This window comes from Siphateles boraxobius, unplaced genomic scaffold (assembly GCF_051911475.1).
Source record: "Siphateles boraxobius isolate OS27281-9 unplaced genomic scaffold, OSU_SipBor_1 26, whole genome shotgun sequence".
Classification (NCBI taxonomy): domain Eukaryota; kingdom Metazoa; phylum Chordata; class Actinopteri; order Cypriniformes; family Leuciscidae; genus Siphateles; species Siphateles boraxobius.
The window spans coordinates 7,375,870-7,392,510 of record NW_027508876.1 but is presented as its reverse complement, the minus strand read 5'-3'; the positions used below and the strand labels follow the sequence as shown (position 1 = coordinate 7,392,510).

At 37.5% G+C, this 16,641-nt stretch overlaps 1 protein-coding gene and 1 long non-coding RNA gene across 2 annotated transcripts; one reads left to right on the top strand and one right to left on the bottom strand.

The window, feature by feature from the left end:
- Positions 1 to 792: 792 nt before the first annotated feature.
- LOC143751459 (uncharacterized) lies at positions 793 to 1,137 on the bottom strand. The gene is made up of 2 exons (XR_013207230.1): positions 1,002 to 1,137; positions 793 to 891 (listed from the first exon to the last, which is right to left on the bottom strand). It is a non-coding gene; the product is annotated as an uncharacterized LOC143751459 (long non-coding RNA).
- Positions 1,138 to 9,225: 8,088 nt separating this feature from the next.
- Positions 9,226 to 10,866, top strand: LOC143751653 (extracellular superoxide dismutase [Cu-Zn]-like). The gene is made up of 2 exons (XM_077244271.1): positions 9,226 to 9,381; positions 10,145 to 10,866. The coding sequence occupies exon 2, from the start codon at positions 10,160 to 10,162 to the stop codon at positions 10,814 to 10,816; it is 657 nt and encodes a 218-aa protein (XP_077100386.1). The 5' UTR covers positions 9,226 to 9,381; positions 10,145 to 10,159; the 3' UTR covers positions 10,817 to 10,866.
- Positions 10,867 to 16,641: the final 5,775 nt, after the last annotated feature.

Genomic DNA, 16,641 nt, shown 5'->3' with positions numbered 1-16,641 from the left:
TGGACACCAGGAAACACAAACTTAACACTGTGACATAACCCCCCCTCTACGGAGCGGCTACCAAACGCTCCAAGAACGACAAAAAACAAACAAAACAAGAGTCCAGGGGCCTGTTTCAGAAAGGAGATTAAGTGAAAACTCTGAGTATGTTAACCCTGAAATGAGGGAAACTCTGGGTTTTCTGTTTCAGAATGGGAGGTAAGTCAGTTACCATGGTAACTTACTCTGTGAACCTAACCTGGTCGGGAGCAGGTTTACTTCCGTAAACCCAGAGTTTATTTCGGTCTCCTCCCCTTTTTTAAAGAGGAAGCGGTGTTTAAACACCTCATTCATTTTTTCGGTACATTTATTCACTGCTGTTTTTCCCCCCAATTTTTTTAATAAGATGAAGTCTATATAACTTCTTAACTGGCAACTGAAAATACAGTAGATTAGAGTTACATCATGTAGCTCTAAACAAATTCTACAGAATTAAACTGTGGCATTCACTGAAAATCACTGAACTGTGTTCATCTGTGCACCAGAAGTTGATGGACCTTCCTCCTACTGTTCTTCCACACTCTGGGGACGAGGGAGAGATAAGAATATCCATTTATACTTAGATATAAACTTAGTTTCTATAGGCTACTCCAGATAAATAATGTGAAGAAATGTGAATGTGTAGATTGTTTGATGTGTAGACACATAATATTAACATTTCCTCTGTAGGCCTCTCTGTGGCAGCAGAAACTGTTTCTTAATCCCCCATCGTCCTGTGAAGATGAGCATTTGGTTGAGCACATTTTATAATACTATTTGTCATAATTTCTGGTGTATTGAGTAGGCTACTTCCAACTGCCTGGGGTTCTGTTGGGACAGGAGGCTCCAAAAGACAGATATTACCATCAGAATCTGTTGGGAGCAACAAAAAACTCAACCCAAAGTAAAATATATGGAAATATCAAAAACACCCTATATAAAAAATAACACATATTTTTATCACAATCACATACACCTCTTACATTTTATGAAGGCACTTGAATCTTCGGGAGTGACTGGCTCTGATGAAGTCCCTCCAGGAATTCCCTCAGCCATTGGCCTTCCAGCATTCAGGCTCAGGGCCATCTCCATCTCCTCTGCATCTCCATCTCCATCTCCTCTGCATCTCCTCTGCACCTCCATCTCCTCTGCATCTCCATCTCCTCTGCATCTTCATCTCCTCTGCATCTCCATCTCCTCTGCATCTCCATCTCCTCTGCATCTCCTCTGCATCTCCATCTCCTCAGCATCTCCATCTCCATCTCCTCTGCATCTCCATCTCCTCTGCATCTCCATCTCCTCAGCATCTCCATCTCCATCTCCTCTGCATCTCCATCTCCTCTGCATCTCCATCTCCTCTGCATCTCCATCTCCTCTGCATCTCCTCTGCATCTCCATCTCCTCTGCATCTCCTCTGCATCTCCATCTCCTCTGCATCTCCATCTCCTCAGCATCTTCATCTTCATCTCCATCTTTGGGAGTCTCTTCCTTCTTTCTGTTGGCTGAGTAGAAGTCAAATGAGAATGAACATTTAATTGTGTTAATTAGACCTATGTCAAAAATGCTGCTGCACTGCAAGACACTGGATGCTATTTAGTTATTTAATATGTCAAATGTTTGTAAAGTCAGGTAGCCTACATCCATGATATTCTCAAGCCATACCTGACTGAATTATGTTTTTATATTTCATTTTTTCAGCTGCTATTTTCTTTTAATGCCTGAAGGATTGCACCTACATGAAAATTAAAATTAGGTTGAATAACATACTGTTCTTCCAGTTTCACCTCTGATATTATAACAGTTGGGTAAGTTACTCTAAAATAGTTATTAATTACTAACTACAAATGACATCTTCAACAGTGTAATTAGATTAATGTAATAATAACTATCTCTAGAAAGTATTGGTCTACTTATTACTAATTACTTTATAAATCCCATATCAACCTCAACCACTTGAACAATACAAAAAGAGACAATAAACTGCACTTTTAATGCTTTCAAATTAACAATGTACAATTGCATGAATTATTCTTGAATTGACCAAAGTGTGTAGAGAGAGAAGGTTACATTAAAAATATACCTTTAAAAAATGTTATGTTAAATCCATTGTTGTTTTATACAGAAGTGTTCTATAGTCTATGCAGTATTTAATGCAATGACATCATATTTTACTTTATATTACAGAAGAATTAAGAGTAATCCCTTTATTTAAATTACAGTATTTAGATTACTTGGTAATTACACCCAACACTGTATAACAGTAGCCTAATTAAAATGTAAACTTACGCATTGACTCGAGCAACTATTTTCTCCCAAACTAACTCTCTCGATCGCCGCTGCTGCCCTGTTGCTTAAAAAGAAAATGTTTGCGTACTGCTGATGAGAAATATGCAGACCTCTTTTTGTCTGGTGCTGTTACCAAGGTGACTCATAATATCTGCGCTCCATTGATAATGGCTTTTTATAGTTGTGGTGCACGCGCTTAACTCTGAGTCAGTCAACTTAGAGTTGATTGACCTTACTCATTTCAGCTGTTCTGAAACCGAAAACTCAGAGTTTCCCATCTCAGGGTAAGTCAACTCAGAGTTCAAGTTTTAACTCAGAGTTGGTTGAACCTCCTTATTGAAACGGGCCCCAGGGGTGTATTCCAGAAAGCAGGTTATGTGACTTACCCGGGTAAGTTTAGGAGTAAGTAAGCGGATAACCTCTGCTTTCGGTTCCAAAAACGGAGGTAACTTTGGGGTTATGTAAGTAACCATAGCAACTGACTCTCTGAGGATAACCTGCTCCGGGGCAGGTTATGTTGCAGGGTTAGTTTGTTTCAGAGAGGTTTCCGAGCATGGCGTGCCCTTTTGATTAGGATCCTGTGGACGTAGAGGCACAGATTATACGAGGGTTTTTCCGCCGTGAGAGGGTGATAAGACCACGTATCGATGTATTTTCTTATCCTAACGAATATTTGCAGGAGCGCTATCGTTTTTCTAGGGAGTCATTAATTTATTTAACAAACCTACTAAAACCACACATCTCAAACGTGACAAACCGCGGGTCAGCGCTTAGAGCCGAACAAATTCTTTGTATTGCTCTGCGATTTTTCGCTACGGGGAGTTTTCTCTACAATGTGGGCGATGCAGAGCATGTGGGAAAGGCAACCGTGTGTAGAGCCGTTCATACAGTATGCATGGCACTGAAACGGTTTCTACACACTTTTGTACAGTTCCCTGGCCATAAACCTGTGCGCTTTATTAAAGAAGAATTCTACAGGGTTGCAGGTTTGCTCTCAGAAATTCTGTCATCTACTTCAATTAAATTACATTTCTTAATAGGTTTATTTTGACTGCACACACATAAAGGCTACACAGACTTCTTAAATTTGTAATTAATCTTAATTTCAGGGTTCCCAAACGTGATTGGGTGCATTGATGGCACCCACATTCCGATTAAAGCTCCATCTATCAATGAGGGAGACTATGTTAATAGGAAGTCTGTGCATAGCATCAACGTACAGGTAGCTATATTTTGGCTCCTTAATATTGGTGTTACAAATAGGCCTAATAAACTTATTGTTCTCCACAGGTAATATGTGATGGAACCCACCTCATCACTAATGTTGAGGCAAAATGGCCTGGGTCTGTACATGACGCCCGAATATTTAGAGAGTCATCTCTGTGCAACAAATTTCAACAGGGTACGTTTTGTTAGACAAATGCTTGTAGTCTTTATTACATTTACAAAACACCTCTAACATTACAGGACAGTTCTATGGTTACTTGCTGGGGGACAGAGGATACCCTTGCATCCCCTATATGACGACACCCTACCCGGATCCTGAGCCCGGACCACAGACACGCTTCAACCGGTCTCACAGCAGAACACGGGCCAAGGTGGAGATGACCATAGGCATTGTTTCAGTGTCTGCGTGGGCTCAGGGTCACTCCAAATAGGGCATGTGACATCACAGTTGCTTGTGTGGTACTTCACAACATTGCCACAATAAGAGGAGAGAGGCATCCCCCCTGTCCTGATGAAGATGACCTAGAACAACACCCAATGAATCTGGCAGACCACAGAGATGGCAGAAGGCTTAGAGACATGATTTGTCAAAATCACTTTATTTAATGTGTTCTATTTCTTTATATCCTGAAATAAAAGAGACATGACAGATTTGTATTTATTGCTTTATACACACACAAAAAGAAATAACAGATTCATGTTCACAAATGATTCTCACCTTAAGGCGATGCTCCAGTAGTTCTATTTCAAGTTTGTCCTTTTTAATGGCCAGCCTTTTCTCCTCTATCTGAAGCTGTATAAGGTCCATGTCAGTTTTTTTTTTTAATTTGCCTTAATAGATGGACCTTATACAGCTCCTTTGCAGACAACTAGGAAGGCAAAGTAAATAAGATGGTTAAAGAAGAAAATCTGCCACATAGTAACATTATGTAAATAAGGACAACCAGGGACAAGTTCTTACACTGCTAAGATTATGTGTAGAGGTAGATGGACCATCATCTGCATGTACATCCCCAGCTAGATTCTGTCACAGGACAAATTACACATTTTTCACTCCATCTAAAAAGCTATGCATTGTCCAGTATATGCATCATACCTCTGTGGGTCTCCCAGCACTTTCTAATTCTGTCACAGCAGATGTGGTCTCTTCATCATCATCATCCTAGAGTGGAAATATGCAAGGTTACTTTGTCCGGCAGACAAAGTGAAAGATCTAAAAGCAACTGGTTCTTAAAATGCATCACTAACAATTGTGACAGACTGTGTGGTTTCAGGAGGATCCAATAATACAATGCATCCATCAGCAACTGCAAGAAAAAATAAAGATACTCAATGTATAAATTACTAAAGTATGACAGACACTGAATAAAGGCATTAGGAACATGCAAGAATAAAAAAAAACAGATTACTGTATACAGCATATGCTGTAAACTGGAATATGTATGCATAATGCACAAGTGAAACAATGACTGCATTTGGGAAGCATTTAGCCTTCTTCCTAATCACAAGAGTTAATGATCGTTTTGTCCAAACGTATGACTAAATAATCATAAGTACTAATATGGTATACCTACATTGTACCAAGTCACTTGAGTTGTTGTGGGAGGTAGCTTAGTCTGACGAAGTGCCCTCTGGAATACCATCGACCACAGGGCGACCTTTATTAAGGGAAAGAGCCAACTCCTCAGATGGGGTGAGAGGAGGTGGAGGTGGACCCCCGCCAGTTAGACGGGCCTCAGCCTTCTTTCTATTAGCTATATAGGAAGAATACTGTAAAAGTAACTTAAGACATTGATCTTACAACAGTTAAAATAAAATATTACCTTTTTGGAGAATGTTTTTGTGTTTCATTTTGACTTGGGAAAGAGTTATTTTGGCTCCAGAAGGATTACACCTTATAAAACAAGAGGCCTAAATATTTCTTGTCAATATACATTGCACTGTATTCTTAAGAAACTGATGTAGAGAAAAGTAAATGCTTGTCGAGTCATGCCACATGCTCAAAAAGACAATTGTTCAACTTTGCAAATTAACAAAAGAAAGGCAAGCATATTTAAAATGTAATAAAAAAAAAAACGTACGCATTTACTCTGTCAGTTATTTTTTGCCAAGCCAATTGTCTTTCCCTCGCATTTGCAGCTGTATTGCTTTTTTTCATTATAATGGGCTTGAACTCCTCATAAGCCAACATTAAAACTTCTAACTCTGCTTTGGAGAAGTAGGCGGCACGCAACTTTTCACCCTTAGTTTCCATGGTGACTCCTGAATTCGGCGTTCCATTGAAAATGCCTTTATATGTTCGCCGTGCGCGCACATTAACTCGAGGTTATTAGCAGTAGGTTGATTAAACTAACTCGACACAGGTGTTTTGGAACCGACATACCCCGAGTAAGCAGGTTATGGGTTAATCAACCCAGAGTTCAGGGTTAATCTGATGGTAAATTAACCCAGCTTTCTGGAATACATCCCAGGGGTCTATTCCAGAAAGCAGGTTATGTGACATACCCGGGTATGTTTAAGAGTAAGTAAGTGGATAACCTCAACTTTCGGTTCCAAAAACAGAGGTAACTTTCAGGGTATGTTAGTAGTCATAGCAACTCACTCTCTGAACTTAACGTGCTACGGAGCAGGTTATGTTCCAGAGTTAGTTTGTTTCAGAGAGGTGACAGAACATGGCGTGCCCTGACCATTTTAGTTACCTAGCACTACTTAATCTAACCCTACTTTATACAGTCACAATAATTTTAAATGTTTCTAATTATATAACTTTCAATTTCAGGGTTCCCAAATGTGATTGGGTGCATTGATGGAACCCACATTCCCATTAAAGCTCCTTCAGTCAATGAAGGAGACTATGTTAATAGGAAGTCAATCCATAGCATCAATGTGCAGGTGACAATAGATTTTTTGGGTGCTAAATGTTTGGGTGTTTGAACCATTAAATCACCCTCATTACTGGTCCCCACTAATTAGGTAATATTTGGCCAAGAGGAACCCAGTGGACCCGGTAGACCAAAGAGTTGGCAGGGTGGTATGAGACATGATTTGCCAAAATCACTTTAATTAAAACCAGTTAACAGTCAAGTGTTGTTCATTGTTTCTTTATTTCCTGTAACAAAATACATTTGTATTTATTGCTTTAGATTTCATTCAACAATAAATCCCCACATTTTCTGTTTCTGTCACAGCAGAAGTGGTCTCTTCATCATCATCCTACAGTGAAAATAAGGAAGGATGCTTGGTCTAGCAAACAGAAACCTTGAGACAATAATCACTTACAACTGTGACAGAGTGTGGTGTTGCAGGAGGATCCAACAATACAATGTGGCCATCAGCAACTGCAAGATAATTAAACCAATAAGATAATCATGCATATTCAATACTCAATGTATATTCTTAAACAAATACAACTAATAAAGAAGGAAATTAGGAACATCTAAGTACTAGTAATAAGATTACAGTATACAGCATATGCAGTCAAAGCAGCATGCATACTGCACAAGTGAATCAATGACTGTAAAATGAATTCAAAATGCCTTTTTAAAATGGTGACAGTGTTGATGATTTTCTTTATTAAAACACTGACAAAAACAGTAGGTAAACATAAGTATTATCAATAAACATAAGTATTAATATGGTACACCTACATTTTACTAAGCTACTTGTCTTGGTAGCTGAGTCTGACGAACTGCCCCCTGGAATCCCATCGACCACAGGTCGCCCTTTATTAAGAGACAGTGCCAGCTCCTCAGCTGGGGTGAGGGACGGTGGAGTGGACCCCCACCTGTTTTACTGGCCTCAGCCTTTTTTCTATTGGCTACATAGAAAACTAAATTACATTTAATACTAAATTACATGGCGTCAGTAACAAGTTTAGTAAGTTTAGAAAATATTACCTTGCTGGAGAATGTTTTTGTGTTTCATTTTGACTTTGCTTACACTTCTTCTGGCTCCAGAAGGATTACACCTGATAAAACAATATACTAGCCAATTATGCGCATTACTACTGTAATATTAAGAAATGTATGGAGGCCAACAAGTAAATACTTGTCTATTTTTACTACATGCCCCCAAAGAATTTTTGCGTCACAAATTACAAATGGGGTATTTTCCCATATTTTTGTGACTCACAAGGGGAAAATACTCCATTTATAATTTTCTAAACTCACGCATTTACTCTGTCCATTATTATTTGCCAAGCCAACTTTCTTTTGCTGATGCAGCAGTATTGCTTTTTTTGTTTTTTTTTTGTTATAATGGGCTTATAGTCTTCATAAGCAAGCATTAAAACCTCCAACTCAGTTTCACCGAAGTATCGTATGTAGCTCGCTTTTTTTCTCCCTTGGTTTCCATGGTGACTCCTGAAATCGGCGATCCATTGAAAATGTCTTTATGTACTCGCCGTGCGCGCGCATTAACTCTGGGTTACCAATAGGAGGTTGATTAAACTAACTCAACATAGGTGTTTTGGAACCGACATACCCAGAGTAAGCAAGTTTGGGGTTAACCAACCAAGAGTTCAAGGTTTATCTGACGGTAAGTTAACCTTGCTTTCTGGAATACACCCCAGGAGGGAGGTGGAACGGTGGAGGATCAGGGGGAGGGATGGGGGGCCAGGTCCATGGAAGGGAAAAGAGACAGGGGGTGACGGTTTAGAGGGTGGCCAGGGCGAAGCGGAGACGGTTTAGAGGGTGGCCAGGGCGGAACAGACGGCACCGGCTCCGGAACAGACGGCACAGTTGTAAAAAGTGTAAAGTTGTAAAAAGTTGTAAAAAGTGTGTATATATATACTTATGTGCATAGCTATGGGAATAACTTAGCAGATAATAGGCTGATAAATGAATCAATGAATTAAAATTAAACGTCAGCTCTTCTCTTAAGATTGTACAAAAAGCATGAAAAAAAAAAATATTTCTCAAAAAGAAATTACTCAAGATGTCATAAATTAGCAAAGTCTAAAATAAACAGTCAAATTTATAGTAGAAACCTTTGAGCAGTTGGTTTAAGAAGCATAGAACACTGCCACACTTCGCAATCATTAGCATACGGTGGATTTTTATCTTTTTAGAGTTTATTTTACCTTTCACACCTTTCCGATTTTTTTCAGGTTAAGCTTATTTCTGGGGACAAATCTGTCCCTAAAATATGGTTAACCAAAGAAAAAAGTAAATAAATAAATCAATCTTTTGAAAGTTGCTGAAGCTTGTTTACTCATTCTCACTTGTTTAGCTAATAAACTGGGATTTTAACATTAATGCCATAGAAGAACCAGTCCTCCAGACATTTGTACTTCTGCCTTCAAAGACAATTAAATAACAGTCCAATTACATGTGAAATATAGGCTTGTCCGGTTTGGGACAGAGCATGTAGAAATGGTTTCTTGAAAAAGAACAACTGTCAGATATTCACTTATGTGAGATGAATATCTGCTATAAGGAGTGGTGTCAAGCATGAACTTCAAGTGGAATTGTACACTAACTAAGAATGAATGTGTCACAGTTGAGTCACCAAATGAAGAAGAGAGGAATCTATAGTAGTCCTTCTTTTAATAAACTCAAAACAATGAAGATAATCTACACTGCAGCACACATGGTGCAATGTAAAAGTGTTATACACAGGCAAGCAAACAAAGGGAGCTAAATGAAACACAGGTGGACCTAATTAGGACCAAACTGACTAGCATGGTTAACATGTAGCTCCACGTTCCTAGAAAAGCAGCCAACAGTTTGATTGCAAAGGAACATTCTCTCAACCCCAGTTCAAGATTGCACACGGATTAAGTGTTGGAGTATTTTTGTGGCTGCAATATTCAGTCTGCTCACGGATTAAGGACAACTTTTCAGCTATACGGTAATTTACCTTTGCTGTTTTTGGTGTGTGTTTTTTCTCTCTCTCCATTCTTGCAAATATTGACTTGAATTTAGTACAACTAAAAAAAAGTAAGTTTAATCAAAAGTATGAATGTTTTGTCTTTTATTTTACCTGCCCTTGTGAAAAAGTAAACTTTAGCATGCTTTTATAGAAATAAAACTTTAAAATCTACATAAGTGCAAGAATGTAGTGTTTTCAGACTTAATTGCATGTGTAGGCCTATCCAATTAAATGAAAATGGATTATAGTTTCAGCTAACTGCATTGAAACCATAAAGTCATTTGTTTGACCCAAGCACATCTTTATATGTAATTACTTGTTATGTCTTTGAAATATGGTTACTGAATTTACTGGGCATTTATGGTCAACTAAAATATACTATAATATAATTTCAGTGTAACTTTATATTTAATATTGAATAACATATGGCAGTTCAAATTATAATGTATTATGTTAGTCAACACATCAAAATGAGTCTACTTCTTTAAAACACAACAAAAAGATTATTAAAACAATGTACTTTGCTTATACAAATAAGCACAGTTTTTCACAAGGGTACATGACAATTCAAAAATATACAATTGCTTTTATATGATTTTCCCATGCAAACTAATCTTGTGCTATTTTAGTTAACACAACTTCAGCTCTCAAAACTCCCTTGAACAAAGGTTTCAACTTTATTCTATCTAAAATACTACGTTCTTAAACGGCATGATTTCACTGAATCCAGTCTTCATTGTAGGCTTTAAAGATCAACATGGAGATAATCATTCTACAAATCCCTCTGATATTGCTGGTGCTGCATATACAAGGAGGAGAGTTCTCTAAAAATCCAGTTTGTTCGATTGCCGTTGCTCCACAGCCGGAAGTCGTGGAGTTCGACAACACAATTTATGCCACTTGTGAAATAACTCCCAGCCCCAATTTACCACCTTACCAGCCGAAAATCTATGGGCAAATCCTCTTCAAGCAGCTCTTCCCCAATGGAATTTTAGAAGTGAAAATCAACCTCCGTGGTTTGCCTGCCATCGATCATCAAAAGCGTGCCATTGACATCCATCGGTATGGAGACCTCAGTCAAGGCAGCAACACTGTTGGTCCTCATTACAATCCCAATGGTGTTGACCACCCTCATCATCCTGGAGACCTGGGCAACTTTGCTTCTGAGCAAGGAGTTATAAGGCAGTTCCTAAGTCTCCCAGAGGCCAAGCTCTTCGGGGCTCATTCCATTCTGGGACGTTCGGTGGTGGTTCATGAGAAGGAGGATGATCTGGGAATGGGGTCAGATGAGCAGAGTGAACTGAATGGGAATTCGGGACAGATAATTGCCCTAGGCGTGATTGGTATTACTAGTCCAAGTCTGTGGCAGAAGACTGAACTGCCCCCCAAGAAAAGCTGTGGAGGACGGCACTGAGTTGGATCTGGTGGAAAAGCAGATTCAAATAGGATAATCATGATTTTCCTTGTGTAATCTTTATCTGTGTTCTACATTAAAGTGATCCTTAATACCCTGAAAGTATATCCCTAGAGTTATTGCCATAACAAACTTTCAATGGTTTTAAAAGGTCCTGGCATCCAACAATTCATGTTTTTGTTTTGGTCTTTTCAGAGACTTTTTGGCCATAGCTCCCAGTAGTAAATAGCTCCACTCTTAAAAATATATGTAGGGTGAATGCAGGTAAAGTGGACTATCTGGTAAAGTGGGCAGTTTAAGTACTGTGCTCAATGGGTTTTCACTTTTAGAGCATGACAATGGTCTTTAAATTGACACGATTTCTCTAAATGATAAAATGGCTTTGGTTGATGCAATATGACACTGGTGGGCAACTCTAATGGTTAAAGGTAGAAAACCCTCTGACACAAGATTTTATTTTCTAAGTTATAAGGTTTCTTACTAAATGTAAACCAATGTGGGACTCTTCCTGGTTTGTTGCTTAAATATTGCTGACCCACTTTGGCTGAATGTGTTAGATAAAGTGAACCCAAAGTTTTGGGTAAAGTGGGTGACCTTAAACCTTCAGCAATTATACTCTAAATTGACATTCACTGGTTATTTTATAGTTGACATGTATCATATACTTTTTAGAGAACAGAAATGATTTTACCGTTAGGAAATTCAAGTCAGATGGAAGAAAGGAAAAACAGAAATTAAGACTAGGAATTAAGTTCAATCTGTGGAGTGAAGATATGAGGACAGGTGCAAAATGTAGATGCAAAATAACTCTTTAAAATGTAGAAACAATTTGAGTTCAAATTGTTTAGAGAAAACCGACATAAGTTTTACAATGTTACTATTTTAAATGTTCCTTCTATTGAAGATGTTGCACTTGCTGTAGTCCCATATATTTTTTTTCTAATTTTGTATAGTTAATTTTCATCCAGATTTCTGATATCCGGATTTCATTAAATTTTAATGTCAACATAACATGTTCTATCAGTTGTTTTGAATTGTACACATGCATTGAGTGAACAGATGAATTTTATTCATCATAGTCTAGGCCACATGCTTTTGGGTGTCTTAAAAATATTGAATGTTTGGTTGATAATGTGTGTAACAAATCATTTTGGATAAATCAGGGATGGGTCACATTACCAGACCAGCTGGCCCATTTTACCTAAAACGAAATTTGTCTTGAGTGCATGATCTCAAAATGTTTATTGGTACACTTTGAAAATAATGCATATCAACTGTTAACATTTAATTATTAGTTTATTCGCTTTGGTACTATTTTCACAAGTCTTAGAGCTAAAATCACAACAGATCATAAAAAATGCACTTTTTTTCAAGCCTTTCATGTTTTCAATTGTGTTTGTAAGATAATCAAAATCAGAAAGTATACTTTTCACTACACAAAATAACGGTTTCATCTATATAAATGTTTCATTCACAGTAGCTGCCTTTCATAATGCTATTACTCTCAAACTTTTCATTTGCATCTCTTTTCATTCAGTTTAATACATTTGTCTATTTAATCCAACTGATCTTAATGGTTAGTCGATCATTTGGTACATCTATAGATTTTTATATACAGATTCTGATGTAGTTTCTACTTTGTTTGCAGTTTCTGATACAGATACCAAATGTAATGAATTCTTTTTACATAAATGATTTTTCTTAGATTATAACCACTTTGTTGTGTGAGTGTCCTGGTAAACTACACATTATGTGGACAAAATGTCTCTACAAAGATGGCAATATCCAAAATCCTTGTCCTTGTGGGGACATATACTGTAGGCCCATAAGGAAAACGCCTTATAAATTATACACCAGTAAGTGGTTTGTTAAACTAAATCTTGATAGAAATAATACTTGCATCCTGGATCTTTGGTGCTGAGCAAGAATGCGTGTGTGTGTGATGATCCTCGCTGGGTCCGTGAGTTTGAAGCGTTCTTTCAGTTCTTCCGGAAAGCGCATCGTTCGCGGGAAGTTTAAAAGGTTTACTTGAAAGCAAAGTTGCTGGAAATTCAGGCTGATTCACCCGGTCACATAAGCCCCTTTCACACAAAGATTCAGGAAAATACACTTATAATTTTTCCCGGGATCATTTGATTTTTGTTCATCCACACTACCAGGGATTTTCTGGGGTCAGTGTGTGTTCACACACATCCTGTAAAGATACCGTTAATACATGTGACATGGCATTCATTCTGCCTTTATTTCACAGAGGGTCTATTCCGGGACTGATCCCAGCAATGTTGCTAGGGGAAATTAGGAATAATTTTGTACAGTATTGTAAACATGGATAATGTAACAAACTGCAGTTAACAGTAGATAGTGTAATTCTTGTTTTTATTCATTTTTTAAAATACATTTTAACAAAAGAAAACGTTACAAAATAAATTTGTATGGGTAAATCCCAGCGTTTTCTCTAGTTTATTCTAGTTTATTTGAGAAGTTCCACAGATTCTTGGACATTGGTAACTGTATTTTTGTGAGCTCTCAGGCTGGTTCACCTAAAATACCTTTCAAGCCGTCCTGCATTGAGATGTAAATGACTGTGGGGGGATGAGCTCAATCCACACACACATGAAGTGACCTATGTTAGAATTTCAAGGATAGTAATGAGTTATGGTCAAATCATTCAATAATTTATACCACAGTCTTGAATATCTTTTATTTTTAGAGTCTATTTGACGTATCAGGGTTTTTAGTTTTGTCGTAACATTTACAATGAGTAAAGGGAGGGCGCCAAGATCGATCCTTGTGGAGGTGAGCGACAGAAGAGGAGAAATTACCTATCCTGACCAAAAACTTTCTTGCCCATAAATAAGATTGAAACCAGTTAACAGTTAAAAAGATAATTTAATTAATTTTCAAACTAAAGTAACACACTACACATATCAGTCAAAACTCAGTGTAAAATGTAAAATATTGTTAAATACAACTACAACCTTGTTCACAAACAAACCCTATAAACACTAAAAGGGCTGTATTATGCAAGCCAGGCCAGTAGTTGATGTCACTTTATCAAAAAAAAAACCCCGCAAACACGTAATACTCATGAACGTGTGAAAATATGATCATAAGTACGCATGTGAACATGTTATATGCTTGTGCTTGACCAGCCCGATCTCATGAAAATGCATCTCTATAGCACGCATTGTTTATCGTACAATTTTTACACGAAAATTCTTATTTTACGTGCATATGATACGCACTTTATTGCGTATAATACACACACACACCAGACCACTAATCCTAACCAAACGTATAATACATGCGTATCCCACACCACTACTAAACCTACTCTAAACCTACCCATGCGAATCATATTCATGTAAAAACTCCTTTTCACATATAACTTGCACGATGAACACAATACGTGCTATAGAGACGTGGAATGACGTACCATTTTCACAAATTCACATTTATGTTGTTTACATGCAGATAGTAAAGGCATCGTTTTCAAAACCTTGCACTTTTAAACTCGTTTTTAAAGGCTTTTTAAAGGCCAAAATGGCATTTTCGTGTAAATAAACGGCCAAAACGCATGAAAAGTTTTTCAGTTGAAAATGATGTCGTGTAAACAGACCCTAAAGCGTGTACTATTTATCCCACTTTAGTTTTGTTAATTGTTCATTTGAGTAGGCCTTTTTATCATATATACACTTTTTTCTGGTTTACTGTGTTCACAGAAGCACTGCGGGTGCTTGATGTAACGGTGTGTGAATCCGCATGTTCTGTTGTTTATCCTGCTATTTGCACATGTAAATCTACATTTTTGAGGTATTTGAATGGGTCACAGACACTTCATTCCATTTAATTATAATCTAACATTCAAATCATGCAAGTTAACTGATGATTACTGGTTAACAAGCATCAGCTGTCAGTCAGAAAAACATGTTAAATGAACATCCCTACTTCATATATTTCAACTGAACCAACTAAAAATGTTCAGTGCAGCAAGTCAACATAACATTTTGAGATTGACCTCCAAAATCTTTACAGTGTGTTTATGATGGCAAGAAATGTACAAAGCAGCCACACTGGTATCGTTCTTTACCATCCAACTGGGGACCGAGTTCAATTTGATTAAAAAAATAATTATTTATGCATTAAATCATAGAAATCGTTACCTTAAAGAGCTATTTTTTGTCATAATCCCTAAAGGGACTGCATAACAAAGCATAGAAAGTATCTTTGAAGAGAGAGCGTTAATTAAGACAAATAATATTAAGAATGATAAGAGGCGTCTTCTTGCCTCTGCTTTTGAACTGTTGCCGCCGGGCTGTCTGTATTTTTTACCCGTTATATGTAAAAAAAGATTCAAAAGTCTTTCCTAAAAAAATGATTTTTTAAATTTTTGATAACTGATGGTTTGGTCATTCTCTTTTTAATATTATATTGTATATGTTTATCTATGCATATTGTGATCTCTGATGCCTGTGTGAACACACACATATATATATATATATATATATATATATATATACAGGGACGTGCACAGGAATTATGAGGGGCAGTTGCTCTGACCTGAAAAAAGGGCTTCCTGTACATTCAGTTGTGCTTCTTGCTCGTATTCAGTTCTGATGGTAGGCTACGGGCAACTACGCATGATTTGAGGTATGATTGCGTAAAGGGAACAGGAATTCCGGTAGGGAACAGAATCGACTGCTAAACCCAGGGCCGATCCTGAACTCCCCCTGGGGCCCTAAGCAAAAGGGGCCCTCTACCTGACCTGTGACGCCGTGAGCTATGTAAACCATTTGCCATTGCCACACAATCACACCTGACACTTCAGTGCTCCCAATACAATCCTCCCTCCTTGAAACAAAACAGTCAAAGAATAAGTACAACAATATAGAACAGAATGAGGTTCAAACAAACAATATTTTTTGAATAGAGTATTTTCTATAGAATGTTGACATAACAAGTGAATATTAACGTAAACATAAATAAGAAGAAAATAATAAATTATAACCCTGAGCTTTGGCTTTTGGGATTAACTTTGGTTCTCTCTACAGCCTGGGTATTTTTGGCATCAGTATGATTTTTATTTATTTATTATTATGCATGTTGAAGCAATTCTTGATTTATGGTTATTATTTACTGAGGGATGTGCATCCATATTGACCAGTATGTCCAGCTAATCAACATTTTAAATTCAATATAGCCTATAAATCAATAGTCAATCAATGTCAAATTGTCAATACATTGATTTCTATCTTGCATAATTAGTGCAGTTGTTTAGAGTTTTTAACTACACTGAGACTAGATAATCAGTTTCTTGTTTTATAAATGTGACTTTGATTGGGAGTGCCATCATTCACGTGCATGTATTGTACAGTATGTCTGGTCTCCACATATTTCTGCTTGAAAAATGCGAGTTTCATTTCGTGCACGCGCATATGAACGCACGATAACACACGCGACGCGGTTATGTTTTCCGAGCTGCAGTAAACAAACACCGTTGCACTTTGTCGTTTATCAAAAACAAACGTAATAATTTTTTTTATTTTACTCTCACTTTTGTCAGGCACAAAGTGATGCAAGAGATGCACTGCCTGCCCAGCTAGGTTAGCAAGACCGAAAAATCTCAAACTTTGCTGACATCAAACTTAGAGAGGAGAGAACACAAGTTTACCTGATTGTTGTTCCCGCAATTCACTCTCATGGGTTTTTTCTTCTTCATCTTTTCGTGACCAGAAGGATAGTTTCGCTTCATTTTGTCATGGATGTTGTACACATTAATTGACACGCTATGACATGAGATGGAGGCGGGGCCTTAAGTAATTTGC

What these genes read in the sequence shown, in the direction of transcription:
- LOC143751653 (XM_077244271.1), top strand. Translation starts at nt 10,160, where the DNA reads ATGGAGATAATCATTCTACAAATCCCTCTGATATTGCTGGTGCTGCAT.